Source organism: Piliocolobus tephrosceles, chromosome 5, assembly GCF_002776525.5.
Source record: "Piliocolobus tephrosceles isolate RC106 chromosome 5, ASM277652v3, whole genome shotgun sequence".
In the NCBI taxonomy this organism is placed as follows: domain Eukaryota; kingdom Metazoa; phylum Chordata; class Mammalia; order Primates; family Cercopithecidae; genus Piliocolobus; species Piliocolobus tephrosceles.
This window is the reverse complement of record NC_045438.1, coordinates 134,541,442-134,557,770: the sequence shown is the minus strand read 5'-3', so window position 1 is coordinate 134,557,770 and position 16,329 is coordinate 134,541,442. Positions and strand designations below refer to the sequence as shown.

General features: G+C 55.6%; 2 protein-coding genes across 9 annotated transcripts in view; one reads left to right on the top strand and one right to left on the bottom strand.

Moving 5' to 3' along the window:
• Positions 1 to 8,878, top strand: part of HMGA1 (high mobility group AT-hook 1) — a 14,777-nt gene extending 5,899 nt beyond the window's left edge. For 2 of the 4 annotated variants that reach the window (XM_023212550.3, XM_023212551.3), the window contains 4 exons: positions 3,094 to 3,272; positions 5,390 to 5,473; positions 6,152 to 6,202; positions 7,488 to 8,878. In XM_023212550.3, the coding sequence (XP_023068318.1) occupies positions 3,138 to 3,272; positions 5,390 to 5,473; positions 6,152 to 6,202; positions 7,488 to 7,541 (324 nt within the window). In that variant the 5' untranslated portion in view covers positions 3,094 to 3,137 and the 3' untranslated portion in view covers positions 7,542 to 8,878. The remainder of the gene's footprint in view (positions 1 to 3,093; positions 3,273 to 5,389; positions 5,474 to 6,151; positions 6,203 to 7,487) is intronic. The other 2 variants (XM_023212553.3, XM_023212554.3) reach the window with 1 other exon arrangement.
• A 162-nt stretch (positions 8,879 to 9,040) lies between these two features.
• Positions 9,041 to 12,120, bottom strand: SMIM29 (small integral membrane protein 29). Of its 5 annotated transcripts, none has more exons than XM_026448109.2 (5): positions 11,330 to 11,741; positions 10,395 to 10,522; positions 10,119 to 10,144; positions 9,693 to 9,798; positions 9,041 to 9,518 (listed from the first exon to the last, which is right to left on the bottom strand). In XM_026448109.2, exons 1-5 carry the CDS (start codon positions 11,364 to 11,366, stop codon positions 9,453 to 9,455), a joined length of 363 nt encoding a protein of 120 aa, XP_026303894.1. In that variant the 5' UTR covers positions 11,367 to 11,741; the 3' UTR covers positions 9,041 to 9,452. The 5 variants fall into 5 exon arrangements, with proteins under 5 accessions (XP_026303894.1, XP_026303896.1, XP_026303895.1 ...); XM_026448111.2 differs by having other exon boundaries at positions 11,584 to 11,732; XM_026448110.2 differs by lacking the exon at positions 11,330 to 11,741 and adding an exon at positions 11,975 to 12,120 and having other exon boundaries at positions 9,042 to 9,518; positions 10,335 to 10,522.
• Between the last annotated feature and the right edge of the window lie 4,209 nt (positions 12,121 to 16,329).

Sequence of the window (16,329 nt, the reverse complement as noted above, 5' to 3'; positions counted from 1 at the left end):
GCGGCGAGCGCGAGTTGTGCACCCGGCGGAGCCCGGAGGAGCCCGGCGCACCTCGCGCGGCGGCCGCTCCAGCCGGAGCCCGAGCCCGGGCCCGGTTGAGGGGCGAGGAGAGACACGGGCTGCGGCGCGGCGGGAGAGTGGGGGGTCGGGCGCCCCCCGCAGCCCAGGGAAGTTCTGGAAGTGAGGGGGATGGGGAGGAACCCCGAAATTCGGCCCTACGCTCTCTCGGCCTTTCTCTCGCACCCCCTCCGCAGATGAGGCCGGAGCGCGGGCCTGGGTTTGGGGCTTCACCCCGACCCCACCTCTGGCCTGGCCTGCGCCTCTTCAGCCCCAGGGGCCGGGCCTGTCCTCCGCCCCCACAAACTGGTTTCGCTGCTTTGCTGGGCTCTGTTGGAACTAGTCCCTTTGACTCCCCGTTTCTATTTTATTTTCTTCTGGGGCTTTATTTTGCGGGGAGGGGACGGAGGGAGGGGGCTTTCTTCCTCTCCCCCGCTCCCGCGCGCGCCAGGTTTCCTGCCCCAAGGCGGGCTTGGGTGCCCCCTCTGGCAGGAAGTGGGGCCGGGTGCACCCGCGTGGCGGTGCATGCGGTCGGGGTGCGCTGCTTTCCCGCGCCTGCAGGAGCGGCCTGCGCCCCTCCCCCCGCGCGCCCTGGCCCCTAGTCCCGCCGGCCGGCCTGCAACGGCCGGGCGCAGACACTTGCAGAGTCACCCTGGGGGCCGGGTCTGGAGCCTGATGCCTCGGGGGCTTAGCCCTAGCCGCTAGGCGGGTAGGCAAAGTGTCGGGTTGAAAGGGTCTCCGGGAACCTACTTTTTTCTGCTCGCTAACTTGCTGTGTGACCTTCGGCAACTCATCAGACTTCTCTGGGCTACCATTTTACGGGGGACGGGGAAGAAAATAAGGGAACCCCCGAGATAATTTCCTAGGGCCTTTGCTGCAGAGTCCTTAAGTATTCCAGGAGCACGCTTTGCGTGCACAGCGTGTGGAGGAGACAGGCTTGAGGCCCAAGCGGGCTTATTACAGAGTGAGGCATTGGGGTTAGGCCCTAAATGTAGTTCCTACAAGACAGGCCTCTGATGTTCCGAAACAGGTGGAAGAGACGAGCGTTTCTTGGCCTCACTGAAAGGGCCTCGGGCCTTCGTTTAGTTCTTGGGGGGATTAAAGGGTCCCCAGCAGCAAGAGGTGGGGGAGGCACCAGATGGTATGAGAGCTTCCAGGGAGACCCGCCAAGATCTCTAGGCAGGCCGGGCCAGGCTCTCTGGGATTCCGGACTGGCTTCGCCCAACTGGAACCCCCTCGATGAGGGGGCCTCAGGCAGACCTTATATGAGGTCAGCACTCGTTTAGTTGATTAATTTTGATGTTTAGTTTGAAGGGGGACCTGTGGTGTAATATAAGATTCTAATCATTGCCTGTAATTGCATAGCAGGCCAAGCCACTAATGATGGAGCAGGATAAATCACCAACCACCTTGTTTAAAAGGGTCTCCAAGTCTGAAACATTATAAGATAGAATAATTAGCAAAGTCCCGCTGTCTGGAGGGTCTCTCGATGCTTGAGAATGGAGGTCCTGGGCCCTCCAGAAATCACAAGTTTGCAAAAATGTTTTTTTCCTCTCATTGGGGTAAAAACTTTTTTTTTTCTTTTAAATTAGACACGGGGGTCCCACTGTATTGTCCAGGCTGGTCTCGAACTCCTGACCTCAAGCAGTCCTACTGCCTTGGCATCCCAAAGTGCTGGGATTACAGGCATGAGTCACCTCAGCTGGCCCATAAATCATTTTCAAATGGTCTAGTTCTTATTTTGGTTAGAGTGAAGATTTCTTTCCATTATTTTAAGTTTTTCTAAACTATTACCTAGTTTGATCCTTGAAGCAGTCAGGAGTAGTTCAGGCAGGTACCTTATAATTACCTTGATCTTACAGATTGAGAGGGTTTCAGAAGTGGAGCCGCTTGGGCCCACCCATTACCGTAGGCAGGCAGGGATTGGTTACTGGAAAAATGTGTAGCCTAGGCCTCCGGCGTCTCATCCATCTGTAGCCTGCGGATGATAAGGACTAGGATGAAGATGTGGAGAACTGTTGTTTCTAAGCCTGTAGTACAGGGTGTTCAAAATACTGGTTGCAGGCCATCCTTCCAATGGGAAGTTTTAGGAAAACTAAAAATTGATGGGGTTAATTAAACCCCAACAGACCCTTAAGAAGAAGGAAGATGCTAGAAAATGACCAAGAAGCTTTTAGGATGAGCCCTGCCAGGGGGCCAGCTAGGGTCTGTTAGACGGTGCATTTCAGTTGGAGAATTCTCTGCCCATCTGACAAAGTCCCATCTGACTCCAGTTGGGCAGAGAAGGGGTAAGGGGAAAGAGGAGGATGGCCTTTGGCTTTGGGCTCCCTTTCCTCCCCCACCTCACCCACTGTAGCTTCAACCATCTCCCTCCCTCAATTATACCAATCTTTGAATCCTCCAGGGATTTACCCTGGGTGAGAACAGAGAAGAGAGCTGGTGGGTGGGCACCCCCTAGCTATGCAATTGGCTCTTTTTGGTCCTGAGTCTTGGACATTGCCAGATAGGCAATATTGTCAGTAGGTGGGCAGGGGATCAATGTCCGTAGCTGCCAGATCGCAAGGTCTCATTCTTTCCATTTTTTTCCTAGTCCCCGCTGAACTGCGTAGACTGGGTTTTCTCTTAAAGACAAAGGGCAGCAGTTGGCTACAGAAGGAGGGGATGCTGGCAATATGTCAGACCCCACCTCCCCACACCTTTGTCCCAGGGCGGCCTCACCCATGTAGCTAGGTCTGGGCTGGCTGTACCTCCTGGCCCCCCCCCCCCCACCCTGCTCCATTGGGGCGGTGTTAAGGCAGGGCAACAAAGAGCCCTTCTTAACAGGAGATAGATAAGGAGCTGATTAGGGCCAACGGCCCTTCCCCGCCCTTGGCAGCATCTGGGGGTGGGCAGACCCCTCCATCCTGGGCAGAGTAGGAGGCCTTGGGGCCCCTGGGAGCACAGTTTTCTGCAGTGTGCCTTGAAGGTATGGGTGATGAGGAGGTAGAAAGTGGCTGAAGTGAGATGTTTGTCTAAAAGCACTTTTCCGTTTCCCAGCATCCCAGCCATCACTCTTCTACCTGCTCCTTAGAGAAGGGAAGATGAGCGAATCGAGCTCGAAGTCCAGCCAGCCCTTGGCCTCCAAGCAGGAAAAGGACGGCACTGAGAAGCGGGGCCGGGGCAGGCCGCGCAAGCAGCCTCCGGTGAGTCCCGGGACAGCGCTGGTAGGGAGTCAGGTGGGTGTCCAAACCTTTGCTTCACTCGGTTTACCCTTTGGGGCTAGGGAGGTACCTGGAGTTTCATTCAGCAGGCGAGAACATGCATGGAGGGTGCAGAATGATTCTGTGCAGTAAGCATGTGGGTGTGTCCTCCCACCTGTGTGTACTCCTGCCCCACTTGCAACTCTGCTCAGATCTCTGGAGACCACCAGGAGAGAACGGGGGGCCGAGGAATTCAAGATGAATTCTGAAGCCAGTGGCAGAAAGTCAAACCTAAAGCACCCCAGAGGTCACGTACCCAGTGCTTACTGAAAACACTCACCTTTTTCTTAATTTCCAGTCCACTGTGGACCGGTGATTTTAAAATGTAGTAAAGATGAATGAACAGCCGGATGCGGTGGCTCACGCCTGTAATTCCAGCACTTTGGGAGGCAGAGGCAGGCGGATCACTAGGTAGATCGAGACCATCCTGGCTGACACAGTGAAACCTCGTCACTACTAAAAATACAAAAAATTAGCCAGGCGTGGTGGCAGGCGCCTGTAGTCCCAGCTACTCTGGAGGCTGAGGCAGGAGAATGGCGTGAACCCGGGAGGCGGAGCTTGCGGTGAGCCGAGATTGCGCCACTGCACTCCAGCCTGGGTGACAGAGCGAGACTGTCTCAAAAAAAAAATAAAATAAAAAAGATGAATGAACAAAAATAAAAACACATAGAAGCTCAGGGTTTTTAATCATTAGATTCAGTGCTCATAAAATGATTTTTGTCAATTTGCTGTAAAGTTTCTGAGTACTTATGGTTGATTCTTGTACTTCCTCATCCCAGGTGAGAAACAGGTACCTGCGTGGGCCTGCACCTGTTCATACACAGGCCATGTTATGAGTAGTTCTGGAATGGGCATTGCCCCTGGCACTGTAGATGGAAATTGAAGCCCAAGAAGTCAAAATGTTGGGGAGTTTGTGTCAGTGACCCTCAGAACCTTGGTGCTGCTCTCCCCACAAGGTCCTCATAGAAGGATGAGGCTGCCAGCCTGGCACTGTGGGGCACCCTAGGGAGCATGGCCACTTGGGCTTGGGGGGGGGGCCCATATTGGCCTCTTACAGAGGCAGCTGTCACCCAAGTGAGGGGTGGCTATTGGTGAAGCCGTTACTTCCCTTCCCTGGGGAGGAGGTAAGAGGAGTGAGGTTGACTTCTGCCCTTTAAACATGATGTAGGTTGTTCACCTGCAGGTTTTCCCTGTCCATAAGGTGGAGAGTGGTCTGTGCTGACCTGGGCCTTGGGAGACACGTGCTGTGATGAGTCTGCTTTGTTGGAATTCGGCAGCCACCTTTAGAGCCTGGGGTGGGATCATTTGTCCTCTTAGCCTAGCTCCGTCAGCCTCCCCTCCTACCCCAGCTGTTAGCCATGGTCAGTGGGAGGTGTCAAGAGGGGTGCTGGATTACTGGACCCTGGTTATAGACAGGCCATGGGCAGCCCCCTAGGAAACAGTAGCTGGCGCGCCTTCACCACGCACCTTCTATGCATTATGCAGCAGCATTTTATTCTATTTAGGGCTTATTAAAATTTCAGTGGGAATGATGGCAGGGATTTCTGGGGTCCGGCTGTAATTCCCCTTCTCTGGGGGCAGCCTGGATGGGCTTCAGGTTTGTAAGTGCAGGCAGGGAGTGTGTGTCCAGCATAGGTCATCTGAGAGGGTGGGCAGTGATCATGGCACAGTGCTAGATAACCATACATTACCCATTTAATCTCCATGACAACCCTGCGAGGGAAGTCTTTGCCATTTATAGATGAGGAAACTGAGGCTCCAGCATTACGTATCCTGCCCAAGATCAGTGTCAGAACTGACATTTGGGCAGAGCCACCTAACAGTATCTTTCTGTCCCTAGAATGCTTTTCCTAGGGGTCTTCTGGGCTCTTGTCATTTTGTGTCTTAGAAATCCGCAGGGAGGCAAGGGGAGGGGTGGGAGGCGCTTTGCAAAGATGCTTAAACCGGAACTTTGGATCCTGAAGGGATTCCTAGGTCAGAGGTGGTTCTTGGTTCTTGCTGACTTAACCTTGTTAAGGAGGCAGAGGGCTGTGTCTTCTAAGGGGATGGAAACAGGTGGTGACTGTCCCTGACTATCCTCTCTGTCTTTACAGAAGGAGCCCAGCGAAGTGCCAACACCTAAGAGACCTCGGGGCCGACCAAAGGGAAGCAAAAACAAGGGTGCTGCCAAGACCCGGGTGAGACTTGAGATGGGACCAGCCCTGGGTGGATGACCAGCAGAGGATCCCCTTGTTGGCTCCATGGCCACGGCTGTGGGGAGGTCTGGGAAGGGGCTCAGTCATCCCAGTTGTGCACCCCCTTCCCTGGTACGGGGCGGCAGTGAGTCTTTGCTAATTGGGGAGAGTGGGGCAGTGACTAAGGTCTCACTTCTGTGGGGTTGGTCCTGCCCAGGACAATGCGGAGATGAGGTCAGAAGTCCCACGGCTTTCCTGATCTAGAGAAAGGCGGAGTGGGGAGAGTGGAGGGTCCCTGCCAGCCCCTGGGCTGAGACTGTTACCTTCTCCTCTTGGGGTCCCCTGGAGCTTGAAGTAGGGGTGGGGACAGGCAGCAAAGGCCAGATTCACAGTGGCATCAGCCTTTCAGAAAAGTTGTTTTGTTTTTTATTTTATTTTTTCTAAGACACGACTCATATCCTCTGAGTCATGGGTGGAGATGGGAGTAGGGGGCGTGTGTGTATGTTGAGGGGGCAAATGTGGCTGGCCAGTCATCGCCAGCTGGACTTGGGTGGGCCTGTTGGGTGAGAGTGTTGGGCCGCCCTGAACAGGCAGGTAGGTATGCCCCTCCCTCACCATTGGGCATCGGGTGAGCACTATTGAGCATTTTGGACTTAGGAGATACTTTCTCTAACCCTCTAGAAAACCACCACAACTCCAGGAAGGAAACCAAGGGGCAGACCCAAAAAACTGGTAGGTGAAGAAGCAGACTGCTGCTTGCCTCTTTGAGTGAGGGTGTTAAGAGTCCACAGTACCTAATGCTATGCACCCCCTATGGAAGGGCTCTCCCTGACCTGCTGGGACATCGTATTTTACAGAAGTCCAGAGCGGGGAAGGTGCCTGGCCTGGGCTGTGCCCATGAGAAGTGAGGGGTCCCAGGTACAAACCAGACCACATACCCCTGCCCTGCCCTAGTTGTGTGGGGGGGGTCCCTCTCCTGCTCCCAGAATCCTCAGAACTTCTGGGGGAAATCTGGGAAGTCATCTAGCCTGTGTCCCCCTCAATTAGAGATGAGGAAAGGAAGCCACAGGGGCAAGGTTTGTCCTTCCTATGATCCTCTGGAGAAGAGACAGTGAAGGAGCTGGGCCCTGGGAGGGGTCGGTGCTGGAGTTCTGATGTGACCCACCACACCGCACTAAAGGGCACCATCCACTTCTGGGCCCTCAAACAGCTGGTGGAAAGGCTCTGTGGGCTGAGTCAGGAGGCTGCCTCTAGGGGCCACTGCAGTTAGGGTCACCCAGCCTTCCAGCTCCTGGCCCTCTTACCCTCAGCCTGCCCCCTCAAATCCCTGAAGCTGTCATTCCTCGAGCTGAGCCACTGCTGGGGTGGAGGGGGGTAGGGGGTGCTGCTGGCCAGGCCCCAAGAGTGAGTAACAGGAAACAAGTTGTTTTGGAGTTTGTGCCTGGCACGGGGGCTGTAGCCCCGTGTGGTGTCCCGACATTCCCGCCCAGTGAGTGAGCCCCGGCGGCACACACTTCCCCTTCCTCCCCACCCCGGCCTGGGGTCAGCCCTCGGCCACTCCCGAGGGCCAGGGCACCACAGCGCAGCATCTGCCCCTGTGGGCCAAGGACCTGGTTCCACTGCACCCACCAGAGGGCTCATGTACCTTCTAGCCACCCCTTCCCATTTCCTCCCCCAGCCACCTCCTCCCCACTTCTTCTCCCCTAGGGAGCCAGTCACGTCCTGAAGCTCAGTGCTGCCCCGAGCTCTGCCCTCCTGTGCTCCATGGGCTTGGGGGCCAAGGGGGCTTGGCTTCTGGCTCTGGGTGACAGCAGCATGTGTGTGGGGTTTTTTCCTCTTAAATTCTTTTTATGAATGAAGCCGGGCCGTGGAGGTTGCTGAGTCACCCACACACTCAGCCCTGACTCATCCCTCTTCTGGAGAGCCAGGGAGTGCAGGGAGCGGGTGGGGGCCAGCCTCTGGGGGTGGAAGAGGGGGGCCAGGCCAGAGCTCACACCAACAACTGCCCACCTCGCAGGAGAAGGAGGAAGAGGAGGGCATCTCGCAGGAATCCTCGGAGGAGGAGCAGTGACCCATGCGTGCCGCCTGCTCCTCACTGGAGGAGCAGCTTCCTTCTGGGACTGGACAGCTTTGCTCCGCTCCCACCGCCCCCGCCCCTTCCCCAGGCCCACCATCACCACTGCCTCTGGCCGCCACCCCCATCTTCCACCTGTGCCCTCACCACCACACTACACAGCACACCAGCCGCTGCAGGGCTCCCATGGGCTGAGTGGGGAGCAGTTTTCCCCTGGCCTCAGTTCCCAGCTCCCCGCACCCACCCATGCATACACACATGCCCTCCTGGACAAGGCTAACATCCCACTTAGCCGCACCCTGCACCTGCTGCGTCCCCACTCCCTTGGTGGTGGGGACATTGCTCTCTGGGCTTTTGGTTTGGGGGCGCTCTCTCTGCTCCTTCACTGTTCCCTCTGGCTTCCTGTAGTGGGACCTGGGAGGGTTCCCCTGGCCTTAAAAGGGGCCCAAGCCCCATCTCATCCTGGCCCGCCCTACTCCACTGCCCTGGCAGCAGCAGGTGTGGCCAGTGGAGGGGGTGCTGGCCCCAGGATTCTCCCAGCCAAACTGTCTTTGTCACCACATGGGGCTCACACTTTTCATCCTTCCCCACCTTCCCTAGTCCCTGCACTAGTTGGACAGCCCCCTTCGGCTCCAGGAAGGCAGGAGGGGTGTGTCCTTACTCCCTCTTCACTGTGGCCGCAGCCCCCTTGCCCTCCGCCTGGGATCTGAGTACATGTTGTGGTGATGGAGATGCAGTCGCTTATTGTCCAGGTGAGCCCTGTGGCCGTCACCTGAGGTGGGCTGGGGCTGCTCCCCTAACCCTACTTTGCTTCCGCCACTCAGCCATTGCCCCGTCCTCAGATGGGGCACCAGTAACAAGGAGCTCACCCTGCCCTCTCCCAACCCCCCTCCTGCTCCTCCCTGCCCCCCAAGGTTCTGGTTCCATTTTTCCTCTGTTCACAAACTACCTCTGGACAGTTGTGTTGTTTTTTGTTCAATGTTCCATTCTTCGACATCCGTCATTGCTGCTGCTACCAGCGCCAAATGTTCATCCTCATTGCCTCCTGTTCTGCCCACGATCCCCTCCCCCAAGATACTCTTTGTGGGGAAGAGGGGCTGGGGCATGGCAGGCTGGGTGACCGACTACCCCAGTCCCAGGGAAGGTGGGGCCCTGCCCCTAGGATGCTGCAGCAGAGTGAGCAAGGGGGCCCGAATCGACCATAAAGGGTGTAGGGGCCGCCACCTCCCCCTGTTCTGTTGGGGAGGGGTAGCCGTGTTTGTCCCAGCCTGGGGCTCCCCCTCTGGTTTCCTATTTGCAGTTACTTGAATAAAAAAAAATAATCCTTTTCTGGACTGGAGTCTCCTGTGGTGTGTGCCCCTAAAGCCTGGGCAGATAGGGTAGTTGACACTTGTGTTCTGGCCCCCGTCCTTCAGGCTGTGGGAAGGGAGGGGAAATAGCACTGGAATCACCTCAGGAAGGTCATTTTAAGCCTCTTTTGATGAAATCAACAAAACCCCTAGCCAGAAAACGTTTTATTTACAAAATATATACTGAATACTATACATCTGGCCCCATCACCATGGAAACAACTCCAAAGCCCTCCTGGAGATTTATGCCCAAGCCAAGCCCAGGAGGGCTAGAGAAAGCGAAGGTGTCTCCCAGCCGCCCCCATCCCAGAAGGAAAACCTCCCACGAGTGCCTGTGGGTGGGCAGTGAGCTTGACACCCACAAAGGGCAGAAGGCCTGGGGGCAGTGAGGTGATGGTGAGGGCGTGGGAAGCAGACGCTGCTGAGGGTGGGTGGAGGGAGAAATGGAGACCCAGCACCCAGCAGGGGGAGCCAGGTGATGGCAGGGGAAGCAGGGGGACGGCAGGGCCCCAGGCAGTCCAGGACGGCAGGCTCTGAAGGGTGGGGCAAGGGGGTCAGGTCACGTCTTGACATCCAGCAGCGGCATCCGCTTGTGCTGGTAGCCACTCTGCCAGCCATGTACCACCTGTCGGGGAGGAGACCACACCACGAGGCTAGGCTGTGTTCCCAGGAGTCTGTAGCACTCAGTTACGGCCCAAGTAAGCAGAACCAAGCTCTGGTTTCAGTGTGCACGAGTATGGCTGGGAACAGGGCTAACCCCTACCCTGCCTCATTCTCCCCCTGGTGCCCAAGTGCTCACCTTGGGGTCTCCCATGTCAGAGAGCAGCTCCTGCTCAGCCTCATGTAGTTCCTCGGCTGGATCATAGCTGTACATGGGGAGCAGGTGATGGCGCAGCCGGTCCACCCTGGGGAGCAGGAGAGGGGACTCAGCCTAGGAGGCCCCCCAACCCTCATCAAACACCTGGCTGCCCCATCTCGCCTCCCTCTCCCAGGCAGGGGCACTTCCAGTGGGTGCCTTTTGGGACACACTATAGCTCCAAGAATACAACCCTGATTCTACAAAGGGGCTTTCCCCAGTGAGTAACCTCAGGCTGGGGCAAGGAAAACAAAATTCAGGCTTGTATCAGGATGGCTGAGGGACATCTTACAGAAATCTCAGAGCCTATGAGCAGGAATTTCAGAATGGGTGTGGGGAGAGGGCGGGTGGGGAGACAGGGACACTCACCGCTTTTTCTTCTGTACATACATCACCTGCAACAGAGGCACAGCACTGTGGGGGCTGCTGAGCCCAGGAAGGCCCACAAGGAGAGAGAGGCCCACCTCCACACCCTTCACTCCCTCAACAGGACAGTGGGGACTCTGTGCAGACTGGACCAGGCCCACCCAGCCCCTGCCTTAGCAAAGCTGTGGGTGTCTGTGTGTGTATATGAGGGCTCCTTACCACAGCCACCACCACCCCGACCAGGGTGATGAGGAAGAAGGGCCCCAACACATAGCCCACCATGGAGTCGCTGTTGGCCTGGGGGGCATTGGGCACAGTGGTGTTACTCATGACATCAGCAGCCGGAGGGCTGGGTGGTTGGTCAGCATGGGCAGTGGCACTTCGGGAGGGTGCCTCCACTGGGCTCCCTGGGGAGGAGGAAGGGAGGTTATCAGTTGCACCCAGGTGACATCCAGACTCTGGATCCCTCCCCCAGAGCTGGAGATCTATGAAAACTGGTCCCAGGTCAAATCCTGGGAGGAGGGATCCTCCAGGTAGATGTACTAGGTGTAACCCTCCAGTGAGTCTTGGCAAATCCTGTCAGGAAAGGGTTGGATCAAGGGAAGGCCTGGATCCAGGGCTGAGTCCTGCCCAACTCCTATCCCTATATCAGGGCGGGGCCCAGCTCGAGACATTTACAAGTCTCAACTTCTGGGGAAAGAAGTGCAAGTTTCCAGTGCCTGCTCCAGTGGAGCAAATGGATAAATGAAGTCTAAAGGAGGGACCTGCACTGCAGCCAGGGGTGAGGTGGGAGCATCTGAAGGAGCCGGCTTCCATCCTGGTCCAATCCCACTTCAAGCGATGGGTTCCATGCCTGAGTTCTATGCCCTTGTCCCTGGTGTCACCTCAGCCCGAACACCCTCTGCCCCATCGGTTTCGTGTGCCAGGGTGGACACGAGTGGGTAAAGCTGGATTGTATCTTCAAGATGATGTCACCTTCCTCTTGTCTCCACCCAGGGCTCCGCCCAGGTCCCTCCCCTCCTGGCCTGGGCTGACAGGCAGAGGTGGAGAGGGTCAGTCCCCATCGACAGAAGCAAAGAGATCGTCCTGGGGCGGTTTGCACGCTGATGGCCCAAGGTCCGCGACCCAGGTTCGCTTGAGTCTCTATCAGAGGGCAAGGTATGAACGACCTACCCCCGTGTCCGTAGGGCACGGGGCATCGAGCTTGCCCTTACCCAGTCGTATGCTCATCGTCCCAGGCCAAGGGGGCATGCCAGGGTGGGGAGGGCGTCAGGCCGCTGCTAGGATGCGGGCCAGCAACAGCGGACAGGAGGTGGTTCCCACGGCGCTGGGAGGCTCAGGCCGGAGGTGGGGGGTGTTGGGGGACGCGGATGAGCCGCCCCGCGCCCGAACATCCTGGAAGCCCGGCACCCCGAGGCGTGGACCCGTGCCGGCGCTCTGCAGCCCAGCCGGCCTGGCCATGCCTTACCTCCCGCCGCTGCAGCCCCGACAGGAACGCCCTCGGTTGGCTCCCCGGCCCCGGAAAAGCCGTCAGGCGCGTGATCAAAGGACCCGGGGAAATGGGCCGGGCCTCAGCGCCCGGGCGCAGCCAATCCGGTAGCGGAAAGCGGGTGGCCTGGAGATTTCTGGAGCCGCCAATCCGGAGGCGGGGGTGGGCGGTGCGAAGGCGGGGACAGCGGGGCTTGCAGGGTCCGCCCCGCGGCGGCAGGGGGCAGCCGAAGGCTACGCAGCGGGGGAGGAGAGGGCGGCTCGGGGAAGGATTGGGCAGGGCGGGGTGCGCGCCGTTTTCCGGAGGCCCCCTGGCCGGCCCGCGTCAGGAGCTCGGATTCTGGGAGATCCCCGGCGACCACCTCACTCACCCGTCTCGTTGCAGCCAGAGTAGGGTCGCGCCGCGCTCTAACGTTGAGCCCAGGCCCTTCGCGGCAGGACCCTGCTCCGGGCCCACTCGGCCTCCTTCTGTGTTTGTTCCCTGGCCTTCGGGCTGTGCTCGACTGGTGGAGTGCGGCAGGACTGGGCTACCGGGGGCCCTGGCACGCCCACCCTCTCTGCGCCTTTTTTTTTTTTTTTTTTCTTTTTTTTTGAGATGGAGTCTGGCTCTGTCGCCCAGGTTGGAGTGCAGTGGCGCGATCTTGGTTCACTGCACCCTCCGTTTCCTGGGCTCAAGCGATTTTCCTGCCTCAGCTCTCCAGTAGCTGGAATTATAGGCGCGCACCACCACGCCCGGCTAATTTTTTTGTATTTTTAGTAGAGACACAGTTTCACCGTGTTGGCCAGGCTGATCTCGAACTGGTGACTTCAAGTGATCTGCCTGCCTCAACCTCCCAGAGTGCTGGGATTTCAGACTTGAGCAACCTTGCACGGCCTATTGTGAGGATTAAATGATGACATGAGCAGGGAGTTTACCATATAATATCCCCTGAAATGTTAAGTTCCTCCTGTTCACCTGTTTTCGGTTTTAGGGAACACACGAAGCGGCGGGGTGAGGTCCCCTGGGTCAAAGGCAACTTGCTAAGTCGGTAAACTTGGGTCAAAGCTTTTGTGGTCTTATCATTAAAATGGCACACATTTACTGGGAAAATCTGACTAAGGCCAGTGGAATTTATCAGTGTCAATATTCTGGTTGCGATTATTACAGTTTTGTAAATCGTTATCATTCTGGGATTTTTTTTTTTTTTTTTTTTTTTTTTTTGAGACAGAGTCTCGCTCTGTCACCCAGGCTGGAGTGCAGTGGCACGATCTTGGCTCACTGCAAGCTCCACCTCTTGGGTTCATGCCATTCTCCTGCCTCAGCCTCCGGAGTAGCTGGAACTAGGGGCGCCCACCACCAGGCCGGACTAGTGTTTTTGCATTTTTAGTAGAGACGGGGTTTCACTGTGTTAGCCAGGATGGTCTTAATGTACCTGACCTCGTGATCTGCCCATCTTGGCCTGCCAAAGTTCTGGGATTACAGGCATTGAGGGAATTTAAGCAAAGTGTACACAATCTCTCTGTATTATTATTATTATTATTATTATTTGGAGATGGAGTCTTGCTCTGTCACCAGGCTGGAGTGCAGTGGCACGATCCTGGCTCACTGCAATCTCCGCCTCCCAGGTTCAAGTGATACTCCTGCCTCAGCCTCCCGAGTAGCTGGGACTACAGGCGCCTGCTACCACGCCCCGCTAATTTTTGTATTTTCAGTAGAGATGGGGTTTCACCATGTTGGCCAGGCTAGTTTCGAACTCCTGCCCTCAGGTGATTCGCCCACCTCGGCCTCCCAAAGTGCCGCGATTACAGGTGTGAGCCACCGCACCCGGCCTCTCTGTATGATTTTTTTTTCTTTTTTTGTTTTTTTGAGATGGAGTCTCACGCTGTCACCCAGGCTGGAGTGCAGTGGCGCGATCTCGGCTCACTGCAAGCTCCACCTCCCACGTTCACGCCATTCTGCCTCAGCCTCCTGAGTAGCTGGGACTACAGGCGCCTGCTGCCATGCCCGGCTAATTTTTTGTATTTTTAGTAGAGATGGGGTTTCACGGTGTTAGCCAGGATGGTCTCAATCTCCTGACCTCGTGATCCGCCCGCCTCGGCCCCCCAAAGTGCTGGGATTACAGGCTTGATCCACCGCACCCAGCCCTCTCTCTATGATTTCTTACAACTATATATGAATCTACAGTTACGTCAAACGTGTATGTGTGTATATACATATGCATATATATTATTTATTTATATATATATATAGTTTTGTAGCAGACCCTCCTCTACCCCCCCAAAATCACACATGATTGAGGAAACTGACTGGCAGATTATGGAAATCACCCAAGAACATCAAGGTTCTGGCAGCTGAACCAGGCTAAAGCCCTCCTGGATCACCAGGTGGTAATGGGCAAAAGGCATGATCTAGGTCACCCTGTTCTTGCCAGAGGAACCCTTAGGGGCAGATGTGAGGTTCTGGGAGCCCAGGCCCTATTAGCTAGAGGCAGCCAATGGTGCCAACATGGGTGAGTTGCTTCATCTGGTCCAGCCACAGGTTTCCTCAGGCACTTCCAGGGAAGGCTGGATGAGGGCAGGTCTGGTGCAGAGGTCAGAGGGCAGATGGAAACTTTGATCCCTTGTCTCCAGACACCACCATCTGACTGTGGTGGGGAATCAAGGATGGAGGGAAAGGATTGAAAGAAATGCGTGAGTGTGGAAGCTCCAGCTGGATTTCCTACTGCTCTCAAGCTTTTGAGTCTGGAGAGTAGGGAGACCCCTCATCCTAGGCTTCTGTCAGATAGAGCTGGGCCTGCCACACCTTGCAAGCAAGTTCAGGGTAAGTGATGGGGTTTGAGAACTTAGGCCCTTGTGACTGCCCACACATTCAACTTTTGTCCAGTTCCTCAGGCCTTCTAACCACAAATCTTTTTTATTATTTTTTTTTATTTATTTTTATTTTTTTATTTTTTATTTATTTTTTGAGACGGAGTCTCACTCTGCCGCCCAGGCTGGAGTGCAGTGGCCAGATCTCAGCTCACTGCAAGCTCCGCCTCCGGGGTTGCCGCCATTCTCCTGCCTCAGCCTCCGGAGTAGCTGGGACTACAGGCGCCCGCCACCTCGCCCGGCTATTTTTTTGTATTTTTTTTAGTAGAGATGGAGTTTCACCGTGTTAGCCAGAATGGTCTCGATCTCCTGACCTCGTGATCCACCCGTCTCGGCCTCCCAAAGTGCTGGGATTACAGGCTTGAGCCACCGCGCCCGGCCCCAACCACAAATCTTGAGGGCCCTCTATGAGCAGGCCCAGTGGTCACATTGGTTAGAGGGGTATGTGGAGAAAGCCACTCTCAGGGCCAGAGACCCAGTAAAAATTTTACTTTCTTTTCCTTTTTTTCCCCTCTCCTGAGACGGAGTTTCGCTCTGTCATCCAGACTGGAGTGCAGTGGCACCATCTCAGCTCACTGCAACCTCTGCCTCCCGGGTTCAAGCGATTCTCCTGCCTCAGCCTCCCGAGTATCTGGGACTACAGGTGTGCACCACCATGACTGGCTAATTTTTGTATTTTTAGTAGAGACGGGGTTTCAACATGTTGGCCAGGCTGGTCTCTGACTCCTGCCCTCAGATGATTCACCTGCCTCAGCCTCCCAAAGTGCTGGGATTATAGGCGTGAGCCACCATGCCTGGCCAGGTTTTACTTTCTTTACTCCTAAGGGAGAACACCCTTGTGAGCTAGGCAGGGCAGGTGGAGCAACCGTGATTTGCAGATGAGTCAGTTGATGCCCAAGCAATGTGATGACTTCTCAGGGCCCTTGGCCTGATCATTAATGGCAGAGTGGGATGAGATGACAGGTGGGCCTCTCTTTTTGGACAACTCTCTGCTGACAGCTGCCCCAGAGCTACATTTGAGGCCTGGTGTCTTCCTGTGTTCAAGCTTCATATCTGATGAGAGTACCTCCAAGTATAGCCAGGAAAACTGCCGCTCTGCCTTCCCTCTTCATGCAGCTGCCATTTCAGGAAGCGGGAGGCTAGGGTGGGGTTGAGACTACATTGTGCTTCTCTGCTCGAGTTTTGACTGCCTCCTTATCCATGCTGCTGTGGTTAGTGCCTGGACTTGTCTGCCCACTTCAGCTAATGCCTCACTCATCCTTGTGTCCTCCAGCTCTGGATGCACTGAACAAACCAAAAAAGCAAGACCTGAAAGGATTGAACTATTTTCAGTTAACTTCTAGAATGAAGCTCAAGAAGATTTATAGGAAGGCAAAAATACCCAGTTTTTATAATATCTGACATCCATTAAAAAATGGACCCTGGTGGCCGGGTGTGGTGGCTCATGCCTGTAATCCTAGCACTTTGGGAGGTCGAGGTGGTGGATCACCTGATGTCAAGAGTTCGAGACCAGCCTGGCCAAAGAGGTGAAACCCCGTCTCTACTACAAATACGAAAATTAGCCGGGCATGGTGGCGGGAGCCTGTAATTCCAGCTACTCAGGAGACTGAGGCAGGAGAATCACTTGAACCCAGGAGGCACAGGTTGCACTGAACCAAGATCACGCCATTGCACTCCAGCCTGGGTGACAAGAGTGAAACTCTGTCTCAAAAATTTAAAAAAAAAAGGACCCTGGCTGGGTGCAGTGCCTCACACTTGTAATCCCAGCACTTAAGACAAGGAATGTATGAAAAATATCCCAGTGATCTTCTAGATATGAAAACTCTAATATCAGATTTTAAAAAAACCATACTGGACAGGATTAATGGCAGGTTAGATA

Bases quoted from the DNA above. Each gene is read 5' to 3' on its own strand.
- SMIM29 (XM_026448108.2), bottom strand. From the start codon at position 11,366: ATGCCCCCTTGGCCTGGGACGATGAGCATACGACTGG. The intron at 10,523-11,329 runs GTAAGGGCAAGC...CCTCCTCCCCAG, and splicing joins GACGATGAGCATACGACTGG to GGAGCCCAGTGGAGGCACCC. The intron at 10,145-10,334 runs GTAAGGAGCCCT...CCTCTGTTGCAG, and splicing joins TCGGGGTGGTGGTGGCTGTG to GTGATGTATGTACAGAAGAA.